The sequence below is a fragment of the Chiloscyllium plagiosum genome, unplaced genomic scaffold (assembly GCF_037043375.1).
Source record: "Chiloscyllium plagiosum isolate Xiang-an unplaced genomic scaffold, Cpla_swu_hap1 HiC_scaffold_4, whole genome shotgun sequence".
In the NCBI taxonomy this organism is placed as follows: domain Eukaryota; kingdom Metazoa; phylum Chordata; class Chondrichthyes; order Orectolobiformes; family Hemiscylliidae; genus Chiloscyllium; species Chiloscyllium plagiosum.
In genome coordinates this window covers 113,091,025-113,117,084 of record NW_028270142.1, presented here as the reverse complement: position 1 = coordinate 113,117,084, position 26,060 = coordinate 113,091,025, and the positions used below count along the sequence as shown (strand labels likewise).

Here is a 26,060-nt window from a genome sequence, read left to right as displayed (position 1 = left end):
GCCAAGAAAAGGTCAACAAAGGAATTTAGTCACGTTAAGAGTTGGTAAAAGTTGGCAGGTGATTATAATGTGGAAAATTGTGAAGTTATCCACTTGTGAAGAAGAAGAGAAAAGTGGGATGCTATTTGAATGGAGAGAAATTACAATGCTGTTGGTACAGAGGATTTGGGTGTCCTGGTGCATGATTTATAAACGTAGGTACAGCAAATGATTAGGAAGGCAGATGGAATGTTGGTGTTTATTGCAAGGGAATGGAATACTGAAGCTTTACAGGGTCTTCATGAGAACACGTCTGGAGTCCTTGGAGTACTATGTGCAGATGTATTTACCTTTATCTGAGAAAAGGTTTAGATGATAAACTGCGACCAGAAGGTGTTCCCTTTTGTAGGGAATGCTGATTTAAAAATAAGAAGATTCCTTTTTAAGACTGGAATGAGGAGAATTTTTTTTCTAAGTGTCAGTAGTATATGGAATTCTTGGCATTTCTTGTTCTATAGACTCTGACAACTTCAGCAGTGTAGGGTTTTGCGTTTGATATTTCTTCAGTGTGGCAAAGAAGGCTTATGCAAGACTTTGTTGCTCCATAGAGTTGGGCAGTTTGGCTAGGCTAATGTTTCTTGGTGCAATATCTTTTCATTAAAAAATTCTTTGATTACTGTGAAGAAAGACAGATTAATGATAAATAACGTGCAAAATGAACTTGGACAAAGCACAACACTTCATTATCATAGTGTAAAGCATCACCAAATTTACTTATTTTTCAGGGAATTGAAAAAGAAGCCGCCACCAAGACCAACAGCACCCAAACCTCTGCAGAAAACTTCTGATGCAGAACTTGAATCTTTATCCAGTATTGAAGATATAGATATTCGAACTTTTAATGCAGCTCTTACTTTTAATGATCTTCCAAATGAATTAAAAAGTTTACCACCAAATTCTTTAGCAGCACATATAAGTGGCATGAATGTAGATAGCACTGGAGTATATCCAATGGAGCCTGTTGTTTTTCCAAGAATGAGGCATTCAGAACCAGAGGCTTTTGCAGCTTCTAGGACTGTTGGTGCTCCGCTACAGCCACCATTACATGTTCAACAATTCCCAGACCCTGCCTCAACAACTCGTCACGTGCATCCATATTTTCATGGTGGAGTGAACACACCATCAGGTTCAGCTCGTGGGATTGCTCAAGGGCCTTACTTGGGAATCAGTCATTCAGGGCCTCCTTCAGTTAGTGGTGCAGCTGGTCTACCTGCTCAGAGGATGGGTCCATCTGTGTCCTGCCCAGTACTCCCTCGACATATCTCTGCATCGTCACCACCTCCTCCAGTGTATCCTGCAGTTACCATGATTAGAGAACCCATTCCAGCTCAGTCCCAGTTTATACCTGGCCATTTACCTCCAAGAGGTACTTCACCACAGCACATGCCTATTCCCTCTTCAGTGGGTCATCCCAGTGCTGTTGGTCCTACTGCATCTTATGGTTTGGGTCAACAAGTTTCTTCAAATGTACCAGTTAACACTGGTTTGCATACACCACCTCCGTCTGTTGGGCCTACACTTGCCTATCCTGGACAATTCTGTGGTCAGATGCCAGGAGGAAATATTATACCACAACCAAACACTTCAACCACAACAGTGGATAGTATACAGACTCCAATTTCAAGCTTTACACCAGATCCTCATTCAGTGAGTGGGCAATTGAATAGACAGCCAATCTATGATGTGGGAATGACACAGCAGCCCAATATTTCTTTACCAGGTGGGGCTGGTGTTCCTTCTGGACCAGCAATGAGTGCAATTGGACAATATCCGTACCATCCTGGTAGTCACCCATTCAGCCAGCCATCTCAGTCCCAGTTCACTAATGTGCCATCATTTGCTTGTCCTGCCCCAGGGCCACAGCATATGTTCCAGCATCCAAATCAGGTGCACCCAAACCAGGAAGTTCACATTAGGGCACAAATGCATACTCAGCCACCTTACCAAGCTCAGTTTTTACCCCAGACAAGTCTGCAGTTGCAGCCTCAACCAAGACCTCAAAATACTGCGCAGCTTCCACCCCATTCTCCAGTCCCACATCTGGTACAGCCTCCGCCTGAGATGCAGCCACATTTAAGACCTCTTCTGTATCAGCATCCTGCTCAAGACAAAACTGCTGCACCTGGAATTCCACCTCATTCAGGCAATGTTGTTTATCCAGGCAATCCAAGTAATATTCAACAGCCAGGCCAGAACATTCCTGCTGCAGTAGTTCCACAGTCTCAAAAATGTCATACATTAGCATCCGCCTCAGAGACACAACCAATGACATTGCTACCTGGGTCCTCAGCTCAAGGGGTCTCGCCCATTCCATTCTCCTCTCCACCCCCTCATCTTCATGCTGGGCCACAACCTGCAATTTTACCAAACCAAGTTGGAGGACCTCCACCTGTCTCAACAGGTCGTCCTGCTGCACAATCAATCCAACCTGTGCCAAGTTCAACTATTGGACAAATACCAGCCAGTGCTCTTGTATCTGGATCTGTACTGCCACCTGCACCAGCTCCTTCCCCACAGCCTGCACAAGGGCAGGTTGGTACTCTTCCTGCTGCAGTATTGCCCACTGCAATGCCTGGATCTACTGTCTTACAACAGAGGCCACCGCCATCTCTTACACCTGGAGCTGCAGGACCTGTTTCTGAAGTACCTTTTCAGAGGCAAAACTCTTCAACTGATGATCTTTTGTCATCCAGTCCAGATAGCCAGCATGGAGGGCCCCAGACAACGGTGACTCAGCCTCTTCTCCTGCCTACTAAAGTCGACTCAAAGGAAGGACAAAAACCAAAAGGAATTCAAATCATAGAGAAAGATCCATACGAGAAACCAGAGCATGTAAGAAAGTTGTTGACGGAGTTGGAAAGCTTTAGAAATGTTGTGGACTCCATAGACAGGCCCTCATATGGAACTTTGACTGAATTGGATTGTAAATGGAAGGACTTGCAAGATGCTCAAGAAAAAGATGTCAGACAGTTGTCAATTGCCGTTGCCCGCTGCTACACCATGAAAAACCGTCATCAGGATATCATGCCTTATGACAAAAATAGGATTATAATCCAGTCAGGAAAGGATGACTACATCAATGCCAGTATGATTGAAGACTTATCCTCTTACTGTCCAAGAATCATAGCGACACAGGCTCCATTGGTGGGAACTGCAGCAGATTTCTGGCTGATGATATATGAGCAAAAAGTGTCACTCGTGGTAATGCTTGTCTCTGAACAGGAAGTAGAAAAGGTATGACATGATGATGGATATTTGGTCTGATAGAGTAAATTAATACCGATTGAGGAAAAGTGCATGATTTGGGGAAAAGTGTGTTTTCTGCGCTTTTGCCTGGTGTAAGCACCCAAGTAGCCAAGACTTACTGCTACCATTTATTTCGCTCTGTTGCAGTGGGTATTTACTACCATGCCTCAAAACCCTGGAGAATATCCTTAATTCAAAGAGTAAAAATAATTTGGGCTAGGTGATCTTTCCAGTTATTTGTCTGAAGCATGTGCTCAAATTTATTTACCCACTTACCTATCTGAACACTGTCGTAAGTATCCTTTGGGTTTTAATACAATCTATAAAAGAACTACGCATGTATGCTGTCAAATTCTTCATTTTATTATAATAGAGCTGGTAAATACATTGGAGTTTTAACTGGCTATAATTCATTGATTCCTTAAGCACTGCTTGCATAATTGTATGGATGAGTTTGGTTCAAATTGGATTCCTTCTCGAAATTTTTTTTTAGTTAACGCTGATTAATGTAATAGAGAAAGAAAAAGAAAGATTTGTATTCCTACAGCCACCAGGTAATCTGTGATTCATAGCCAGTTGTTGCACTCTAGGAACCAGCAACTAATTTGTGCACAGTAATACACCAAAGTTGTTATTAACTTGCACTGACAGGGCCAGTAGTGTACCAGTTGATCAAGAGGTCCACATAATCAATGTAAAAACACACAAAATACAAACAAATCACTGAAGTAATAATACAGCTTTACCTTAAATAAAAATTTAACAGCAGCAAGCCTCCTCACCCTCACCCGCCCCCTCAACTGACTATTTGGACATTGCAGAGATCGCAATAATACAGTAAACTTTTGGTATGTCAGGCATGTGAGTTTTGCCAGTTTAGAGAGTGCTGATTCATAAGGCACTGGTTAAAACAAAGCTTGCTGTGTAATCATGACCAGATAAACTGTTTCGTTGATGGGCGATAAATATCGGTAAGGACTCCATGAGTTCCCTTGCAATTCTTCAACTAGTAGCATACCATCTACGCATTCAACTGAGTAGGCAGATGAGGCCGCTGTCTAATGTCTCACCCAAAGGTCAGCACCTCATATAGTGCAGCAGTCCCTTAGTACTGCACTGGAGTGCCAGCCTTGATTTTTGCCCTCCAGCTCTGAGTGGAACTTTGAACAAGAATCTCCTAATTGTGAAGCAAGAGTTTTACCAAGTGTGGCTGACACTCTCATGTTAAAGGTCCTTTTCTTATGTCTAGGTATTCTTATTCTCATTCAGTTGCTCATGTGCTCCACTTGTCAAGTTATGACCTGCTCTCAAAAAAATCTGTTGAAATTGTGGGGGTATATCTCTGGCTTTCCAATACTGTATTTTCGCACCATTGAAAAGTTTAATTATGAACTCTGGAGGCTGCAATATCCTTAAACCCAAGATATATGTGCCTTATGTTCTACTGGAAGAACAGAAGTGCATCACTGAGCACAATTACTCAGGATTAGGTCGTTTTTGCCACCACCATCAACATTTGTGGCCAATAGCACAGTCTAGGATACCAAACCTCCTTTCAATATTAATACAGATGGCATTTTCAAAGCAGTCTCCTTCATTACTCTGCAACGATAGTAGAATTGTTTAAATTAACCAATTTTGTAGCCTTTTTGGATAACGTAAATCATGGGCAATATTGTGCTATGGAGTACTGCAAATTAAATATGGCTTTGGTGTTTATCTTTTGGCTCACCACATCAAGCATTAGGTGAACCATATTAACTAAACACAATTGAGAAATTTGATTCCCACTCTAAAATCCTAGCTGATGTTAGCTGGGCTAGTGTTAATGGATTCTAAAGTTGACATTTTGTTTTTGGGTTAGAGAAGAAGAAACGGATCCTTGTTCCTACTCCTGGTTTTTAAATTAATGACTTCTTCCTGATGCAAGATGAACTGAGGATTGGGTTTAGCTGTGATCAAACAGCTTTCTGATCTTCACAGTGTGAAAAGGATCTTTTGAGACTTGTTTGATAAAATAATTGAGGTCATTCAATGTTCTGCCTTTATTCTTCCTTTGGTTATCTATCCAACTATAATGGAATGATTGAAATTGGAATCTCATGATGGCTAGTTGGATCCAGCTGCAGTGTATAGATGCATTGCATTGGAATATTTTTTTCAGAGAAACCCTTGGCCTTGGATGTAATCTTTTGGATTGAGGTTCTGAATGAGGAATTACAGGATATATAATTTATGGAGAGAAAATGATTTTGAGCAATGTGTCATTATACATTATTCCATCTCCTCCTGTTGCAGCAAAAGGTAATCCGTTACTTCCCAACAGAGCGAGGCCAGCAAATAGTGCATGGGCCTATCACTTTGACCCTGACAACACAGAAAATAACACAGACTCATGTGGAGAGGATGATCGGTTTGCAGTATCGAGACCAGAGCCTGAAGCGAACAATCATTCACTTACAGTTTACGTCATGGCCTGAACTGTAAGTTTTCTACTTGGTTTATAGTTTCTACATTAATCAAATGTTTAAAATATCTAGGAGCCATGTTCACTCCATCATACAGCTTGGGAAAGTTCCCAGTTTCACTACTAATCGGTGCTGAGTTGTTTGACCATAGTTATTTGTTGATTGAAGATTCCCATAACACCCCTCCCTCCGTGAGCAGAGGTTGGTAAAATCAAGTTGCACTTAATCATGTACTGGTGGAGAATATGTACTTGGGATGCAACATTTAACTGTGCCATAGTGAGCTGTCAATACATGTTCACTTGTCTTGAAATAAGAGTGATATACTGAATGTTTGCAGGCATCCATGAAAGTAGGCCTCACCTACATTGCACCTACATTAAGGTGCAGTAATTTGAGTATGACGTACTACATCATATTTTTGATTGAAGGTCTTTTTTTTAAGGTCTTTATGATGCATATTTTGTATAAAATCCAAACTTTCATTGGAATAATAAGCCTGAAATGATGCTTTTGTTTTATTTTGTAGGGGTTTGCCAGACAGTAAAAGTAATCTGCTGCGTTTTATTCAAGAGGTACATGGACATTACCTGCATCAGCGTCCACTTCATACACCAATTGTTGTGCATTGCAGGTACCCTTGATTACTAACTTCACAAGGATGAAGCATGATTGATTGTGTGTAATACTGTGCAGAAGAATTTAAGTGCCAGTCCTGGACCAGCACGGTTGACTCTAACTCTGAAGTAGCCTAGGAAACCACTTACATGTATATTTGGTGCAAATGGCTAAGGCTTTATGGATACAGTGTTAGGTAAGTGGCTGCTGTGTGTCTTTATGTCTGCAGTTGGTGCAGAAATCCAAAATGAAAGGAAGATCTTAAAATTCAAGGTGGACTATTTAGGCGTAAAACATGGTGGCACTTATTCACTGGAAGAATTGTGGAAATTTCCCCCAAAAGGCTGTGAATACTCTGTGCAGTTGAAACTTTGAAGACTAGAGTCAATTTTTTTTCAAGTGTAGGTATCAAGGGGACAAAGACCTGTAAGTATTGAAATAAAGATTACTCGTATTATAATTAAATGGCAGCACCGGCTTGAGGGCACTACGTGAAATGTGGACATTCATTGTATTTTAGGCTACATCCTAGGGCCAGATTTTTATTTAAATAAAGAGGAAGCCTTGACAATGAGGTTGTAAATACGTCATCAGTTTTAATAGCTGCAACTTTGTGACTCGTGCATTCCATAGGTTGATTTAGTTAAACTCCACGTGTGCCCCTGAGTCCACTTTGGAAATGGTTGGTAAGATCTCACAACCTTGGCTTGACCTATGTCTGTGATCCTTGTGTAGAGTGAAAGCATTAAGCATATAAAATTCCATAGTTGGATGCCATGTTTTTTGACCCTTAAATTTTGACTTTGTTTGTTAGATAACTGACGCTCCAAAATTAAATGTCTAATATTGATTCTTTTAGCTCTGGTGTTAGAAGGACTGGTGCTTTCTGTCTTGTCTATGCTGCTGTACAAGAGGTAGAGGCTGGTAATGGAATCCCTGATGTGCCTCAGATTGTGCGGAAAATGAGACAGCAGAGGAAGCACATGCTCCAAGACAAGGTGAGACAATGAGGAACATGTTCCTGTGACTTGAGTTTCCTGCATTCATATTTCATCTGGATTCTTCAAACAATACAATATCAAAGTCATCAGTTGAACATGCAGTGTTTTTAAACAATGTTACGTATTGAGATAGTGAAACACATAAGTCTGAGTTTTCCTTTATTTACCTGTTTTGCCTGCATACCACCTCCTACCGCCACCTCAACCATGACCTCACCTCCCATCACCAAACCTTCATCTCCTAGACCATCCACAACCTCAACCTCGGGATCTCCCATCCACAGCCTCCAAACATTTGTCCCAGATCACCGTACCACCTGGTTCTACCTCTAACTCAAAACCTTCAAACCAGACAGCCCCGGTCAACCCATTGTTTCTGCTTGATCCTGCCCCACTGAAGTTGCCTCCTAATATTTGGACTCCGTCCTGTCCCCCTCGGTCCAGGAACTCCCCATGTACATTCGGGATACTACCCACACTATTCACCATCTCCATGACTTTTGTTTCCCCAGCTCGCAATGCTTCATCTTCACCCTGGACATACACTTCCATACGCCATGGTGAGGGCCTCCCACCCTCCGTTTCTTCCTCTCCTGCCGATCCAACCAGTACCCCTCCACTGACACACACATTCGATTGGCAGAAGTGGTTATCACCCTCAACAACTTCTCTTTCGAAGCCTCCCACTTCTTTCTGACCAAAGAGGTGGCCATGGGCACTCGCAGGGGCCCCAACTATGTCTCTTTTTGTCAGATATGTGGAACAGTCTGTCTTCTGCAGTTACACTGGCATCATCCCCCACCTTTTCCTGTTACATTGATAACTATTGGCGTCACCTTTTTATCTATTGAGGACGTTGAACAGTTCATCAACTTGACGAACACCTTCCACCCTGACCTTAAGTTCACCTGGACCATCTCAGACACTTCCCTCCCTTTCCTGGACCCCTCCATCTCCCGCAACTGACTCAACACTGACATCTATTTCAAACCCCTGCTGATTCCCACATCTACCTGGTCTACAACCGCTCCTACCCATTAACCTGTAAAAAAAAAAGTGATCCCTTACTCCCAGTTCCTCCACCTTCTGACTTATCTGCTCCCAGGAGGAGCAATTCCACTCCAGAATATCCCAGATGATCTCTTATTTCAAGGACCGCCATTTCCCCTCCCACTGATCAACAATGCTGTCCAGTACATTCCCTCCGCTTCCTTCACTTCTGTCCTTGACCCCACCCCTCCAACTGCAACAAGGATAGAACCCCTGGTTCTCGCCTTCCGTCCCACTAATCTCTGGATAGAGTGCATTATCCTCCACCATTTCTGTCAGCTACAAATCAGACCCCACCACCAGAGAGAGATTTCCATCCCCATCCCTAACTGGGTTTCACAGAGACTATTCCCCCCGTGACTCTCTCGTTAGGTCCACGCTCCCTGCAAACCCACCCTACACTCCTGGCACCTTCCCTTGCCACCACAAGAGGTGTAAAGCCTGTGCCCACACCTCCCCCCTCACTTTCACCCGAAAGGATCTTTCCACACCTGGCAGAGATTTTCCTGCACATCCAAACACCTCATCTACAGTGTCCCTTGCTCTCGATGTGGTCCCCTCTACATCGTGGAGACAGGAGGGCAACTTGTGGAATGTTTCAGGGAACGTATCTCACACACACACACACACACACACACACACACACACACACACCAAAGAACCCCCCAGCCCCATGACCGAAGATTTCAACTCCCTCAACCCCAACCCCAACCCAGTCCTGGATCGCCTCCAGTGCCAAATCCAAGCCACCTGACGATGTGAGAAAAGACCCCTCATCATCCACCGTGGGACCCCTCAACCACATGACATCAATATTGACTTCACTAGATTCCTCATCTCCCCTCCCTCCATCTCATCTCCGATCCAATCCTCTAACTTGGCACTGCTGTCTCGACCTGTCCTACCTGTTCATCTTTCTTCCCACCTATCTGCTCCACACTGCCCACTGATCTATCACAATCACCCCCTACCTGCATTACCCATCACCTTTCCTGCTACTTCACCCCATCCTCCTATTTATCTCTTGGCCCTAACCGCCCACTCAACATGCCTTGGCTTATGCCGCAAGCGTCAACTCTCTCGCTCCTCGGATGCCCCTTGACCTGCTTTGCTTTTCTAGTGTTGCACGTTTCCATTCTCCACTGGTCATGTCAGCTTTTTAACTTAATTGGCGATAGAACAGCCCAGTCATGTAGGTCTCAGACGGTAAGTACTTCAATATGAAATAGGTCAGTTGGCCCTATTTAATCAAGAAAGGATCAACAAAGTATTACAAATAAAATTTAATCAAATGTGTAGAGATTATTCACCAAAAAAATGGTGCGGACTGTGCCAAGGTAGATATAAACTTGTATTCTAATGTCTTATCTTAGTGTGATGCGTGAGTGGTAATAGACAAACAGTTCTTGAGTAATTACAGAATGGATCAAATAGCACATGTGATCACCCCTATTCCCATGAATCTCTCAGCATCCTGCCCCCTACCTCCCTTCAGATATTAGTTACTCTTAATATTATGATAAATTAAAAATCCCTAAGGGATTGCGATTTTTCATTTTTGATCAAGCTTTGAAACTCCTTCTCACACAGCTCTGACATGGATTGTCTCAACTACTGATCTTTTTCTGGGTCTGTACTTGCCTGGATTCTGATAACCTGCATTGCAGCACTTGCACTCAGGCTCATTTCCTGTGTTTCTTTTTCACAGACAGCTAGTTTCAGCAATCTAGTAATGATGTGGATATGCCACTGTTGGACTGGAGTGGATAAAAGTCAAAAGTCACATGACACCAGGTTATAGTTCAGCAGGTTTATTTCAAGTCACAAGGTTTTAGAACGCTGCTCCTTTGTCAGATGAAGACATCTGACAAAGGAGCAGCACTCTGAAAGCTTGTCATTTCAGATAACTTGGGGTCGTATGACTTCTGATTAAATGTAATAATGCCACTAGATTTTTCCTGAGATCTGATCTTGCTCAGTTGCACACAGCAAATATTGCTTGTGGGTTTCCTTCACCCTTATTCCCCTGTTCTGAACTATTAATTATGCATAGCCTCCAATGAGTCACCATAGTTCCCAAGACTACTTTCGAGGTTTAATGCTGTCAATTAGCTGTCTACTAATTCTTCAAACTTGTTGAAAGTTCTGACTGCATAGAGCCACCCAACTGCTCTTCTACCTCAGTTCCCAACTACGTAAATCCATTGTAGCTTGGATTCCTTTTTAGAAGTCCAGCTAAAACGTTTTTGACTTGAGTGGAGCTTGTTTCTTTTTCAATCTTTCATCTTCCCCAACTAATTGTAATGTAGAACTGCTTTTCATATGATCTGTTGAAAATCTTTCAACAAACCTTGCCCGTGTTCCTTGGCAGTATTGAATTTTACTAATATGTCAGATCAGCCAAATGTTATAACCTTGTGGAACTGTCTATATGATTGTTAGAATATTCAGGATATTGGCTTGTACAGATTGATTTTAAAAACGTGAATGTCATGTTTTGTAATGATGTGATAACCAAAAAAAAAGCAGCTTCATCAGAACAGAAATTGTCATTCCAAGGAATTGAGGTGGTTGATCTAGTTGAAAATACCTGCATGTTTTGATTTTACAGTCAGCTAGACAAAGCCATAATCATTGTTTGGAACTTAACATATACTGGAAATGTCATTTGTTGAATGTGAAATTTGGTAATCACCAGCATCAAAGATTCAAGAGCTGAAAATGTGTTGCTGGAAAAGCGCAGCAGGTCAGGCAGCATCCAGGGAACAGGAGAATCGACGTTTCGGGCATAAGCCCTTCTTCAGGTCCACTCAAGTCAAAAACGTTTTAGCTGGACTTCTAAAAAGGAATCCAGGCTACAATGGATTTACGTAGTTGGGAACTGAGGTAGAAGAGCAGTTGGGTGGCTCTATGCAGTCAGAACTTTCAACAAGTTTGAAGAATTAGTAGACAGCTAATTGACAGCATTAAACCTCGAAAGTAGTCTTGGGAACTATGGTGACTCATTGGAGGCTATGCATAATTAATAGTTCAGTTCCTGAAGAAGGGCTTATGCCCGAAACGTCGATTCTCCTGTTCCCTGGATGCTGCCTGACCTGCTGCGCTTTTCCAGCAACACATTTTCAGCTCTGATCTCCAGCATCTGCAGACCTCACTTTCTCCTCAAAGACTCAAGATCCCAGCATATGTTGAACTGATATCTGCCTGGTCCATGGAGAATGATACATATTTGCCTGTACACAGTATTGTACCTTCAGGAAGAGCAGAATGTTTTACTTTAGTGATACGGGTATTGTGGGCAGGGGTGGCAGCATTTGTTGTTCCCTAATTGCACTTGAGAAGATGATTTGGAAAGAGAGATTCTGTGAACGTGGTGAGTTATGGGAAAATTCTGGCTAGTTCTTACTTCTATCATTTTTCAGTGATGTTTGTTACTTCCTGAATTCCCAGTGTGCACATGTGGTCACTCTGGCTAAAGTCAATGTTAAGAATTTTTCAATCTCGTATAGCCCCAACTCCATTGGTTCTATTATAACGTGGTAATTCTGTTCTCTTGCAATCCAGTGTTGTAAGAAAATAGTGTAATGTCAGCACCATTCAAACTAATGGAGCCAGAATTGTGTTATAACCAATACACACTTTAAAAGTTCATGTTTTAGAAAGAGTCAATTTGTCAATCGCGTTATAGCGAATTCACATTAACAAAAAGCGTGTTATAGCAGAATGACCTGTACGCCAGAACTACAAACTCTGAATGCTTCAAAAGGTTTTAATTGTGAAGATCCTTTCGAATTTAACAGCCTTATACCTGCCTTGTGTTATCTGAATAACATTGTCATTGGTGTACTAACAAGTTCAATTTCCTAAAAGTCAGTTTATGGCTTAAATATTTTTAAGAGCTGACATATGTTTGAGCAAGTGACATCAACCTTGAAATAATGCTTCACTTTTGTTTATTGTCCTTTATCAGCCTTCTATATAATAGGTGTGTGTAGGTCATTTGCTTAATGTAGTGCCATATGCACATCACACACTAAGTGATATAATTAATTTCTCATATTAAAGAACATCACTTCTAATTGCCATTTAATTGGGAGATTTTACACTCGTGCTGTGATACAAAATCTAAAATTAAATTTACTTCTACAATGATGTTTTGCACTATTTAATGAAGTCACTGTCGTAGGGAATTCCAATGCAGGCTTGTTGTTCATGTCTCCTTTCGATTTCTTCCTCACCTTTTAAAATGCTTGCATGGGTGAACAATGGGCAAAGACAGAATTGGCTTTGGTGAGAGTCCTAACACTGGTCAAATTGTAGCCATTGGAAGTGTCAGCACGCATAGTTTGAGTGCCATGTTGAAACCAGTTTACATTGACCTTCTCTGTATGCTTTACTGGAGTGCAACATTTAGCTCAACCTTCTTCTGAAACTGACAGCCATCAACCACACAAGAAAATATTATGCTCGAAAGCAATCTTGTGTATTTGAATAATTTACCAATGCAGACTGCTGAAGTTACCTATTAGATCCAAGCAATTTTGTTTGTATGGTTTGTAGGAGGGAAGTCAACATCGAAACATAAAGACATAGCAGTTGCTGCTTCTCTGATCATTTTTGTGGTCTATCATTTTAGCTCCACCTGAAGTTCTGTTATGAAGCCATTCTTAATCATGTGGAGCTTGTTCTATTGAGGCATGGAGTTACCACGAATTTTTCCAGCAAAATACTGAGCAGTTCATCTCAAAAGGTACTTCATGTTTTTGAAACTCTTAATTTATAAATATTGCCTTAACAACTCATTCATTTATTTAGAACCATCATCCCAAGTTGCATTGCAAGAACATCATGAAACCATGTACATCACTGATCCACATAAGGAAAAAAATGTCTAAAAGTTTAGTGAAAGAGAAATTTTAGAGAATATCTTTTTTGTGGAAAAGGAGAAGTCTGGAGGTATAGGAAGGGAATTCCACTTTTAGGCCTCGGGTCGTTAAAACCCAGCCACCCAAGGTACATCCGAGGAATGTTATTATACAAATTTTGTCACTGAACTGCATAAGCTTTAAGGAAAATATGATCAGAACTAATTTTGAAGGAGTGTTGAATGAAGATGTTGGCAGAGAGATTTGGAAAGGAAATTTCAGACTTTAGGAGCCAGGCAATTGAAGGCACACGTGGTTAGACTGAGGAATGAAAATTGAGATGTTTGAAGGTAGCGTTGGAGTTCAGAGTTCTCTGGTTGTAGGGCTAGTGTATGTGAGCTGGATGAACCAATGGATGAATTTAACATTCAGAAATAGATGGGTATGGGTGGGATCAGCTGTTAGAATCTTGAATCTTGACTCCAACTATTTTCCAAACTGCCCACTTTATGGCTAATGGAGGAGTATCCAGGGTAGCGATCATCCTATTTCTAGTGAGTGTGCTGGCAAATTATATATTTACAATAATTATTGCAGTAAGGCTACCATACACGTGCATTCTGGATTAGTGGTGCTGGAAGAGCGCAGCAGTTCAGGCAGCATCCAAGACAGGAAGGCTGAGAGAAGCTTCGGTGTTGCAGAGGAAGGCGAGGCAGCTGCTAGGAGAAAACCAAACCAACTTGTATTCTGTTGTGTAGACTATTTCATTTTACATTCTCCAGCGTCATTAAATAGGAATCTGCTTGCTGTCATTTGAGAATGACATCAGTTCATTTTTCCCTGTGAAACAATATATTTTTAAATTAAGTGCTATTACACTTCTACCTGGAGCAGGGGGTGAAATCCAAACTAGCAGGATTCCTATCTATCCCTCCCTGTCCTGTTAGCATACAGACCATTGTACAGTGATGCTGTGATGAGATTGGAAGACCAAGACAAGAATTTTAAAATTAAGACTTTGACAGAACAGTAGCCAGTGTAGATCAGTGAGCTACAAAGGGTGGTGGCTCGTATCATGACATTATTGCATCTGGATCCAAAATTGGAAGCATAGAGTTCTGCTCTAGTATTAGAGTTGTTTTGCTAAAATGCCTTATTAGTGCAGTATTGAAGGAGTGCTGGACTATTACAGGCCCTACCTTTGGATGAAATAGTAAATCAGGGTTCTGATAGCACTATTTTAACTTGAGTAAAAGATAGTGGTATGCCACAAGGATTGGTGCTGGGTCCACTACTTTTCATAATTTACATAAATGATTTGGATGTGAGCATAAGTGATATAGTTAGTAAGTTTGCAGATGACACCAAAATTGGAGATGCAGTGGACAGTGAAGAAGGTTACCTCAGATTATAATAGGATCTTGATCAGATGGGCCAGTGGGCTGAGAAGTGGTAGATGGGATTTAATTTAGATAAATGCGAGATGCTGCATTTTGGGAAAGCAAATCTTAACACGACTTATACACTTAATGGTAAGGTCCTAGGTAGTGTTGCTGAACAAAGGGACCTTGGAGTGTAGGTTCATAGCTCCTTGAAAGTGGAGTCGCAGGATAGTGAAGAAGTCCAGTATGTTTTCTTTTATTGGTCAGAGTATTGAGTACATGAGTTGGGAGGTCATGCTGGACAGGATATTGGTTAGGCCACTTTTGGAATATTGCAATTCTGGTTTCCTTCCTATCGGAAGGATGTTCTGAAACCTGAAAGGGCTCAGAAAAGATTTGCAAGGATGTTGCCTGGATTGGAGGATTTGAGCTATAGGGAGAGATTGTGTTGGCTAGGGCTGTTTTCCCTGGAGGGTCAGAGACTGAGGGGTGACCTTGTAGAGGTTTATAAAATCATGAGGGGCACGGATAGGATAAATAGGATGAGGTGGGGGAAATCTATAACTAGAGGGCATAGGTTTAGGGTGAGAAGGGAAAGACATAGAGACCTAAGGGGCAACTTTTTCATGCAGAGGGTGGTGCGTGTGTGGAAATGTCTGCCGGAAGAAGTGGTGGAGGCTGGTACAATTGCCATATTTAAAAGGCATCTGGATGGGTATATGAATAGGAAGGGTTTGAAGGTATATGGGCCGGGCGCTGGCAGGTGGGACTAGATTGGGTTGGGATATCTGGTTGGCATGGACGAGTTGGACCGAAGGGTCTGTTTCCATGCTGTGCATCTCTATGACTATATTTCAGCTAATAATCTCCTGTGGTTGTACTGGTTGAAAGATAATTAATTAGTCACTTTTGTTTTTTCCTTCCCGCCTCGGGTGGCTATCTGTGTGGCATTTGCACATTCTCCCTGTGTCTTGTGTGGGTTTCCTCTGGATGCTCTGGTTTCCTCCCACAATCCAAAGAGGTGCAGGTCAGGTGAACTGGTAATGCTAAATTGCCCGTAGTGTTAGGTGTTCCTGTTGGGTCAGGGGTAAATACAGGGTAGGGGGAATGGGTCTGGGTGGGTTACTCTTTGGAGAGTCGGTGTGGACCTGTTGGGCCCAAGGGCCTGTTTCCATACTGAAGGGAATCGAATGTAATCTAATCTTTTATTCATTTTTAAAGTTTCAAGTGCTTGTTGTCTGCCACCTTTGTTAAAATTACATTGCCTCCTGCAGTTGTTTTCTGAATTTCAAAACTCTGAATTTTAACAATTAGTCTCTCTTCCTCCCACAATCTTTTTGTTTTCAAAACCAAGTTATTGTCACTGAATAACTGCTTACCATTTATTCATCATCTAGCTCTGTGAACCATTGAGCTACTGTGGGAAAAGGAATGTAACGTTGTAATTATGTAACTGCGAAGAGAACATTTGTTCAATAAGAAATGCAGGTTATTTCTCTCTCATTCATTCTCATTTATTTTCTGCTCTGCAGGTTTATACCCGCCAGGAATCCCAGGATTTAGTTCTTGGCGGTGACTTACCAATTAGCTCCATCCAGGCCACCATTGCAAAACTCAGCATCAAGACATCTGCTGGGACCATCGGAGATGGCAGACTGAGCTCTCAGCCTTCATTTGATCCAAGTTTTGATATCTGGTCTGATTCTCAGACTGACGCCTTACCACTGTCTAACGATTTGCTTCAGCAGGACCTCAAGGTTGAGGTAGCCAGTGCAGTGACAGAACCAACTGTCCCATCACAAATGATGCCATCAAGTCAATCAGGTGTTGAAACAAACAATGTGAGCTCAGAGAGTTGTGACTCAACCCGAGAGTTGGATGAAATGAAAGTGGGCGTGGGAGATTGTCCAGTTGTTTTACAGCCAGCCTCCACCAACCACTTAACAAATGCAGACAGCAAAACCACTTCACTAGATCTTTTGGCATCCTTAACTGCAGAGACCTTCACGCTGGACACCAATCCCCGGAACAGGCAGAAAATTAGCAAGCACAACTTCTTGCAGCCTCAGGATGGCCAGGGCCTACAGGCTACTCACACAAGTGAAGACCCTTTGAATCTTCTGGATCCATTGTGGACTCTAAATAAAACCTGATTAGTTGCTTCTCCCAGGATAAATGGACATGAGTCCTTGGGATTTGGAGATGTGACAGAAAAGGTGACGGAAAACCTGATCAGCCTTTGTTTGAATTTCTGCACAACAGGGACAGATTAAAACTGCAAGCTAGTTTAATGTAAACTGGAAAGAACAGTGCCCAGGCTTGTTTCATAACCAAGTTCTGAATGTAGAAACATTTAAGGTTCCTTTCAACCCTTGTATTGATGCAGATGGTAGTAAATTCTTGCTTACTTGCTTGAGTATATTTAAACCACTGTCTCCCTATTAATCTGGGCCAAAATGCTGTTTCCAGCAGCTGATATTTGTTTACTTGGTTTTGTTATGTTGTGACCAACTCCAGGGGGTATGTTTCAGAAATCTCCCACAAGAATGAAAAACCTCTGATAGCCTGGAAAGCTAGCGTGTCCTCCTTTATAACATGTGGATGTTGAACCCACTCAGTGCTTATTTTTGCTGTTTGTGTGGTCTGTTTGACCCATAGCTCTACTGCTGGTGCACTTTATGACATTTTGCCCATTACTCATACAGTTGATCCTTGTTGATCCAGATCCCTTCCTGTTGAGTATCTTCGACATTGTGTCTGTGGTTTTTATTCTTCCCATTACTTAGGTAGTTTTGTACCAGCTAGCTCTGCCTTGCAGTAGATTCTTCATAACTCGTTTGGAGTGTTGTTGGATGATACAGCTTCATTGATTTCCCTCAAGTTTTCTCAAATACTGTTCTTGAACAGTTGTGTATTCTATGGTTACTGGTCATCCAACAGTAACTTGCCCAGTCTGTCTCTTTCCTATTTTGAGTCTAGACATCGAGTGTCTGCAGTGTACATTAACGAGTCAGTTTCAAACTTCTGGAGTGGTACTTCCCAATTGATGGATCTGCAGTTTCACCTCACTCATTGGATTAGCAGTTGTGCTGCTTCATTTTGTCAGGCATTTTTTTTTAAGAGTGAGGAAACTGTTTAAAGGCAGAAAGAATTTCAGCTGAACGCCACTTGTACCATGAGAGCTAAGCCACAGTTTTTTTTTCGTAAGTCTACCTGGGACTTGCTTTTATATGAGGGAATGTTCCATGCTGATTGCCTCACTGCTGGTTTCTGTGGTTTTTCAACAGGTCAGTGATCTGTCTGTACCATCAGCATTGAAATGTGCAGGATCTTCCAGCGTCATTCCAATGTCTGAGTGGATTATTTATCTGCTCTTCGATGACCTTTCTTTACAAGTGATGGTTGTTGCTACCAAGAATCTGTTGTAGCTTTAGTAGTTCCAACTGCTACTGCCCCAGCCTGATTATCATGCAATTGCTGTAGGACCCAAGCTAAACAATGTCAAAGCTTGACTGAGACTCTGTACACTTCCATTGCTTAACTTGCATACATTGGTGGTCCAGGGTTTGCTCAGCATTTGTCAGTCCTACCTACCTTGTAAGGAGCTCTGGACTTACTCTGGAGCTTTTCTGTTTTTCCACAGTGGCAGATTTGGTAGCTAGTATTGTGCTTCCAAAGTCAATGAATTTGAAGTAACATGAATGGTCAGAGGTTTTAAATGCGCTATTAAGGGCTATTAGTAAGTCTGCAGAAATTAAGTTGAATGGTTTCCACTTCTGAGTTGTTGTCAGAAACCCAGGATGTTGCTGTGTCCATAACTGAACCTGTAAGTTGGTAGTCATCTGAGAAGAGAAAGAGATCTTTAGGGAGATGGGAAAATGTAATTTGGGTAATTGAGTGCTGTTAAATCATTGGCAATGAATATGCAGAATTATCTAAAATCAACTTCAGTTACTATTCTTGTACTAATGAGACTAACTCTTTGATTTGAAGTGTTTGGGAAACATGAATTGCTAGACTCTCTGCATTTCAAATTACACTTTAACCCTCTTGCTATTTCTTCAGTTGTCCAGCAGATTGTCCTCTTTGGACATAAAGTACACTTAAAATGATCAGTTTAAGAATTCTTAAGATTTGGTTTTCCTTTTCCTTGGGCCTTTTGTATATGATCTCATACCTAATGCATTGTGTCTTTTGGTTCTTGTCCTACCCTCAATACATTGTTTTCCAAAGTCCCCAGTCATGTTAACAATTCCAGTGCAAATATGGAAGCTCAAGTTAGGTGTGTTAATAATTTCATAAAAGTAAAAAAAGTGGAAGAAGATTGACTAGTAAAAGAGTACTTTACCTTTTCATAAATGTCCTGTTGAAATATGGATACAGATGCTTTGATTTGCAGTAAAATGAAATATTGACAGTCAAACGAAGGAAGCAAATCTCAAGATCTGTGCAGAAGTTGATTTAGAAATGAATAAACATGTTAATCTATAACCCCACTCAAAAAAAATTAACCCAAAGAGTTTGGTCCACAACGAATTGTATTTTATTTCCCCTGTATGTTTTGCATGCAAAGTGCTGGAAACGCACTACAGGTTAGCCAGTATCTGAAGAGAAGATCCATATTTATTATTGTCTTTAGTCTTTTAGATGTTCAGTGACCATTTTTCTCCTGCTTCAGATTTCAAGAAGCTGCAAGTTTTTTTTTAAATTTCTGTAATTAAAAATAGTCACATTCTATCTTAATATAAATTCTGTTTAATCATCTCACTAACAATCCTAACCACAACGAATAGAGCATGAGGCAAGGACAGTTAATTTCAGCCAAATGGTTGTACTGGAAACATCATTCAAATGATTTAAAGTGATACCTCACTAACATACAACCTTTATAAGTAAAGTCTGTCTGAGTATTTCGTTCTTTGTACTTGCAAATGTACAGACCATGAATTTCATGGCTATAGAAAGTTTAGATCCATATCTAATGATATATATATGCATTCCAACTTGATAATATTATCATTCCTTGAGTTTATGATTCACACTTTTTCCACCCATGAACCGGTGCAAAGTACAGCTGTTCTAAACCTCCTGGCCCATGAAGTTTAAACAGGAACAGAGACAAGAATGAAAAGATTCAATTAGCCAGAAATGAAGGACCAGATTTCCAGACCTCAGATGATTTAACAACACAGTTGTCTCTTCTCTTCCTCCCAGCCCAGCCCACCCCACCCACCTTTGAAATGTATTTTAATTTCTCTAAACTGGTCTTCCTATGTAATTGAAATAAAAGCCAAAGATTTTGGGTATCAAGTTTGCTCAGATTTCCTGTAAAATGGCACTTTTATTTACAAAAGAATGTTACTGTCAGACTATTTCAATCTTTTTCCAAGTTTACAACGGAGTTAAAACCATTCCTGATGGTATACAACCACAATGTATTATAGATCAGATGGAGGAGGAGGATGGAAAAGTTAACTTATGCTATGTGTACATTTGGATTACTAAATCTAGATGAATTGATTTTTGCATTCATGTGCTTTGTTGTCTCAGCTGAAATCAGTGAATGTAACTGTGGGATGTTAAAATTCAATGGGTGAACTGCAGCGAGTCATTCCAAATTAAAGTTTCTCTTGAGGTTCAGGCTCCATGTTCTATCCAATTGTGCAATTAAATGGCAATGAAATCTGTGGTGGAGAGAGTGCATGGACATAGGATTAAAATAATCTCTCAAATTGTGAAAGAGATACCCTCAACCCCATTTAGAGAGTTTGTGGTTTTAATCTTTGATTGTACCAGGAAAGAACATTTTTAACTCTTACAATAGAATGTACACAGGCCAGGTGCTGGTGGTAGTGGCAGGAGACTTGGGGAAGAGGGATGAGGAAAAGAAAACTGTTCTCCATTCTACAACTTGAGTAAATAATGTGGAACCATACTGTGCCCCAAGATTTACAGATTATCAACAGACAGAAATTGATTCTGCTTGCTTTTCCTTTGCTAATCCTCAATTAGCCTCTGCATGTTGAGAGCAATTGAAAGAGTGCAACAATAGTACATACTTTTCCCACAGAAACACAAGACCTTGATTTCAATAGATGCAAATTCAAACGTGCCATTATTCTGTTAAGCAATTAGAATTTGATCTCATTCCAAAAATTGGAATAAAACTGCCAACACTAGGATGAATCGATTTGAACTAGCTGGATTTATTGGTGGTTTTGAACAAAGTTCAGTAAAATTTGGCTAGTTTAGTTCAGCTAAACACTTCAATTTTTGTCATTTGAGAGTGCACAGTCAAATAGTTTTGGATGGGGAGGACAGTAGAGAAGGAAGACTGTAGTTGGGATGGGTGTTGTTGGAGGAAGCTTGCAGTCTAACATTGAATCTGAATTGGCATTTGTATTGCAAACTAACAGCTTGTTATTTTTAAATCTTCGTTGTGAACTTTGTGCAAAGGTGAAGTGCATAGCTCATTATGACAAAGGAAATTCTACATCATTACACAGAAGTTGCCCAAGGAATCTTTATTAACTGGTTAATTTTAGTTTGTAAAAGATATTTGAAAATGTTCTGTTGTTTACAGCTCTTAATAAGGATTTAAAGGAATATGGTTCTTTTATAAACGGTAATCCCACTCATTACCTTCTAAAGTCTAGAGTGCTGTGCTATTAGCACAGCAATAACTAACTTTTTTTTGCGATTCATTGTCTAATTTAGCATATTGGTAGGGTTGTGGGTCTTTAAGATATCGATTTTTTTTGCATGTGTACATTACTCATTAACAAACACTAAATTTCAATGGTACATTCCACTGTAATATAATTGTGCTATAAATAACTATTTGATTATCTTGTGTTTGATTATTTCAACTACACACTTGCCCAAAATAAAGTAAATCTCCATGAGTATGACGACTGGAATGGACACGCTGGCATTTTGTCCAACTATCAGATATAAGCAATCTAAACAAGTCAATTTTCACATCTATATCTTAGAAAGATGAAAGAATTCAAAGAATGAGTAAATTGCTTGTGCCATGGATCAGACTACAGAACTATATTACCTGTTACACAGTTTCTGTTTTCCATATCTTGATCATCTGAAATCAAGACTTTACCTTTCAGAGACACAGCAATATAGATGACTCTCTTAATTACTCTCTCAATGACCTACTAAACCAGTGAGGAAGGAGGTTTTGGGTTACAGGAAGATAAAGATGGTCAGACAGGCAGGTCAATGGCAAATGGAAATTAACCTTGATAAGTGTGAGATGACACATTTTGGAAGCAATAGCAGGACACGGGAGTACTCAACTGGCAAGAAACCTTGCAACCTTTAACTTAGAATGCTATGACATTTAGTAATATATGGATGAACACAGGCCAAGTGCTGAAAAGTAGGATTAGTGTACATAGATGGGCACAGATTTAAAGGCTGAAGAATCTCTTCTGTGTTGTGTGACTCTTCCTGAAAAGTTAATGACTTTTGAAAACAAAGAACTGCAAAGGTTCCCAAGATTCTCAAGCAAGAATTTCTCCTGTTGTGTGCAGGTTTCTCTAACTTAGCAACTTCTTCAAAAATAAGTTCCTAGGCAATTGTTAACTTTGTCCTTCTAGGTGGCCAAGTTTACAGGCTTGGACAGTGTTGAAGAACCCTTTGTGAGTTACTTCAGTTTATCTTTTAGGTCATACACCACTGCTTCTCAAACCACTTCAATGTTGATTCTGTTTTTATACTTCCATCTATGTTTTTAAATGTAACAAAACCAGTATTGCAATTAGGTATTAACCCATTTGTCAAACATGAACAACACAACTCTGCAGACACTATTTTAAAAGGGCAAGGAAAACAGTTTGATGAAATGAAATTGGTGATTGATAGATATAGTCCAAAGGAAGAAATTTTAAGCAAGCTTCAGCTTGCATAAAAATCAAAGTTCCAAGTCTTTTGAAAGTAGTCACAGTTCACAAGATGATCAAGGTCCTTATCAGGCTTCTAGCTAATTCAACCAACAAAGTTTAAGCAGAGACTTGTGTTTACTGTCAGCTTTGGAGGATGATTTTGTTTTGTGTGATACTTGGGGTTTTTAAACTAAGAACAAAGTGTGAGAAAACCATCCATACTTAACCTTATAATCTTTTATAACCAATTATTTTAGCCATTAAGGGGCAATAAACACCATTTTTTAATTGTCTAAAAGCTTTGCCAAAGTCACCTGACTATCATCCAGTGGCTGACAGCCCCGATTAAACAAATTTGGTTTTATGCAAAAACTGTCCAAACTATTCACTGTCTTCCAGTTTTGCATATACTCCATAAATATATACTTGTAGTCCCAACACATCGCTCAACAGTTCAACAACCTGTCTTCTAATTGATTATTATAATTGGGAGCCTAGTGAATAGTCTTTGAACCAGTCTTAGTAATTTAGTAATAGTTTCTCTCAGATAAATTAACTGATTGTGAGAGTTACCACTGACCAGAACCTGAACTGGTGTGGCCATCTAAACTCTATGGCTATACGAGCAGGTCAGAGCCTAGGAATACAGAGGTAATTGTTTGTCGCTTTCCCAATGCTTATGTTTTTTCACGTAACTGTTACGACACAGGGTAAACTCTCCTGCTTAATTTAAGCCAACACAGAAAAGATTTATTCCATGCAGTAATCTGTGAAAATTCAAGGACACAAAGAACTATTTAAAGTAAAAAATTAACTTTATTTTTTAAAGTATAACAGAGAATGATTAACTAACAATTATTTACAACTCCTTCCTCTAACTTGACTTTTACCATCCCCTTTTATAATACTAGTCTGATAAAACCCCGATTTAAGATTTACAAAGCAAAACATCCCAAAACCAGGCAGCTTTCGGTTCTTCTCTGTATTCCAGTCGTCTTTCCTTCTTGGGGATTCTGCTTCACAGGTTACTGATTGATAAAGGTTGATTGATTGAAAAATAAGAGAGCTATTTTTCAGCTGGGCTTGGCAGTTCTCCTCTCAACTGTCCAATCTTCCCTGGTCTTATACCTCCAAAGCATTGGATTGTGTCATTGGCTTTTAAAATTGTGAATATACAAATTCAAATTTGATTGGGATTTGGTATTTTTGGGGTATAATTTCAATGGATTGGCCGAATTTGAATTTGTTTTTGTCTCATAGCAACTCAGCCAGTGCTATCTGTTCTGAACCAAATGTTGCATTGTAAATTCTCCAGTACTCTATGTGCTTCACTCTTAAAGGTACGATACACTTCTACACCTTCATAGGTAAGGGTCAAGATGGAGTACTCTCCACTTGCCTGGATGGGCGCAGCTCCAATACTTGAGACAATCAAATCCATTCAGTGTGAAGCATCTTGTAACATTAACTCCCTTCACCCCTGACACTTTGTGGTAACAGTGTATACCAGCCATAGGATGCACTCCATTAATTCACCAACAATGCCTTCCAAATCCAATACCATATGGAAAGACAAACGCATCAGAAGCATAGAAACACCACCACGTACAAGTCACATACCACCCTTACTCTATCATCATTCTTTCACTGTCTGGGTCAAAATTCCAGAGTTCTTGTCTTTGTGACACCATGGGTGTCCCTAACAGTCCAAAGGCCACAGCAGTTCAAGAAGGCAACTCATGGACTAGTAAAGATGGGCAATAAATGCTGGCATAGCCAGCAACACCTACATCCCATAGATGAATTTAAAAAATGTTAGTAGATCCAAAATGATTGAATTATTGTTAGCCAGCTGTGGGAATCTAAAACCAACTGAGGATGCTAGCACTACTCAGTCAGCTAACCAATGGCAGATCATGTCATATATTGAAGACCAAAGATCTTCCTATTCAAGCTCTAGATTAGCTTGAACAATACCCTAACCACTATGATATCAGGTGTGAAATGATACAGCATGTTTGATGTACAAAAACAAACCAAAAATGGACACCAATGCAGTTAAAAAAGAACTTTTGAGGAATATCTTAGTGGAGGACTAATAAGGGATTTCCAGAACAGACTCCTGACAGATCAAGGCATAAATGCCAGCTGCTGGTCTAAGATTTAGGGAAATGCATGAGTCAGAATTTTAAGAACTCAGTTCATCTTATGCTCTACTGCTGGAGAAGGTACAATGGGGAGGGGATGCCAAGAAAATATCTGAACACAAAACTGACACTTACGTATGAGACATTGATGGAATAGGAGTTAATGCACCTTCGTGAGTACAGGGATAAACATGTGAAAAGCAATTGATGCAGGTTTTAGGACAGGCAACATAAAATCATTCAAAAACTATTTTGAACCAGGAGACCTTTGGAGTAGTCAAGGCTAGAGGAAATGTAAGCATGGATGAAGGTTTCAGCAGAATATGAGCTGAGGCACAAAAATTGTTATACAGGTGGTGTTCAATCCCACCCATGATAGAGGTAATAAGGGACTGAAAGCTACACTCACAGGCAATCAGGAGCTCATGGTTACAAAAATCCAATTTAGCCTGAGACAGTGGCCAGGACGGTGGAAGGGAAGAGATGCCGGATATAACAGAAACTGAAGATCATGATATTCATTTTAACATTTGAGAAAAAGTGACATTTTCAAGAATACACAGAGGCATTAAAGGTATCAAGGAACTGACAGAAGAATAAGCAAGTCACTGAGTAAACAGAAATGCTATTGCTATATTTCCATTTTTGAGAACTATGTATTGGAGATTCCTAATCACGACCATGTGTTTTCACTTAGCTGACCAAAACAGGGTAAATACAAGTTTTAAAAGGAAAGTTGAGTTGTAGGACATAGATATGTCTGAGAGATGTAGCAAGAATGCCCTTAATATCCAAACTGTAAGCCTTAAACACTTTTTAGGACTCCAACTATCTATCTCCAGTTGTAAATTTTCACATTATTGGAAACCTTGGGTAAAATTAAAGTTTTATACAACCAGAGCATCTGGATCTTGAGCATCAACTAGGAAGTTCTGGAGTTTTGCAACTTATTTATCCTGAGATTGCTGGCCAAAATTCATGTTAATAATGGTACATGTCGTTAACCCAATAACGACAGTAAGTTCTGATCCAATATCATCCCAAGTCATTTAGTTCAATTTAAGAATGTTCTGACAGCTGTCCAGCAGACTGCCTCAGTACTCAGAGGTTAAAGAGATCAGGAAACAAAATCTTGTTCCTTGCTCCTGAAAAGCTGTTATCAGGTGAGAACAGGAAGGGCTCACTGCAACACCCTTCACAAAAGTAAATGTCGAAGAGAGATTAGGAAAGCAATTTAAATCATATCTTAATCACAGACAGTACCTTTGGAAGGGGAGGATACTACATAACAAAAGACAAGCTAAAAGTGGACCAATTGGCATATATTAGCATAAAAACAAAAC

At 40.3% G+C, this 26,060-nt stretch overlaps 1 protein-coding gene across 1 annotated transcript in view; it reads left to right on the top strand.

Moving 5' to 3' along the window:
* ptpn23a (protein tyrosine phosphatase, non-receptor type 23, a) overlaps positions 1-21,575 on the top strand; it is a 95,198-nt gene extending 73,623 nt beyond the window's left edge. Inside the window, exons 20-25 of the mRNA XM_043687916.2 lie at positions 765-3,273; positions 5,584-5,768; positions 6,283-6,387; positions 7,231-7,369; positions 13,059-13,172; positions 16,202-21,575. Of these exons, the coding sequence (XP_043543851.2) occupies positions 765-3,273; positions 5,584-5,768; positions 6,283-6,387; positions 7,231-7,369; positions 13,059-13,172; positions 16,202-16,822 (3,673 nt within the window). The 3' untranslated portion in view covers positions 16,823-21,575. The remainder of the gene's footprint in view (positions 1-764; positions 3,274-5,583; positions 5,769-6,282; positions 6,388-7,230; positions 7,370-13,058; positions 13,173-16,201) is intronic.
* The last annotated feature ends 4,485 nt before the right edge of the window (positions 21,576-26,060 follow it).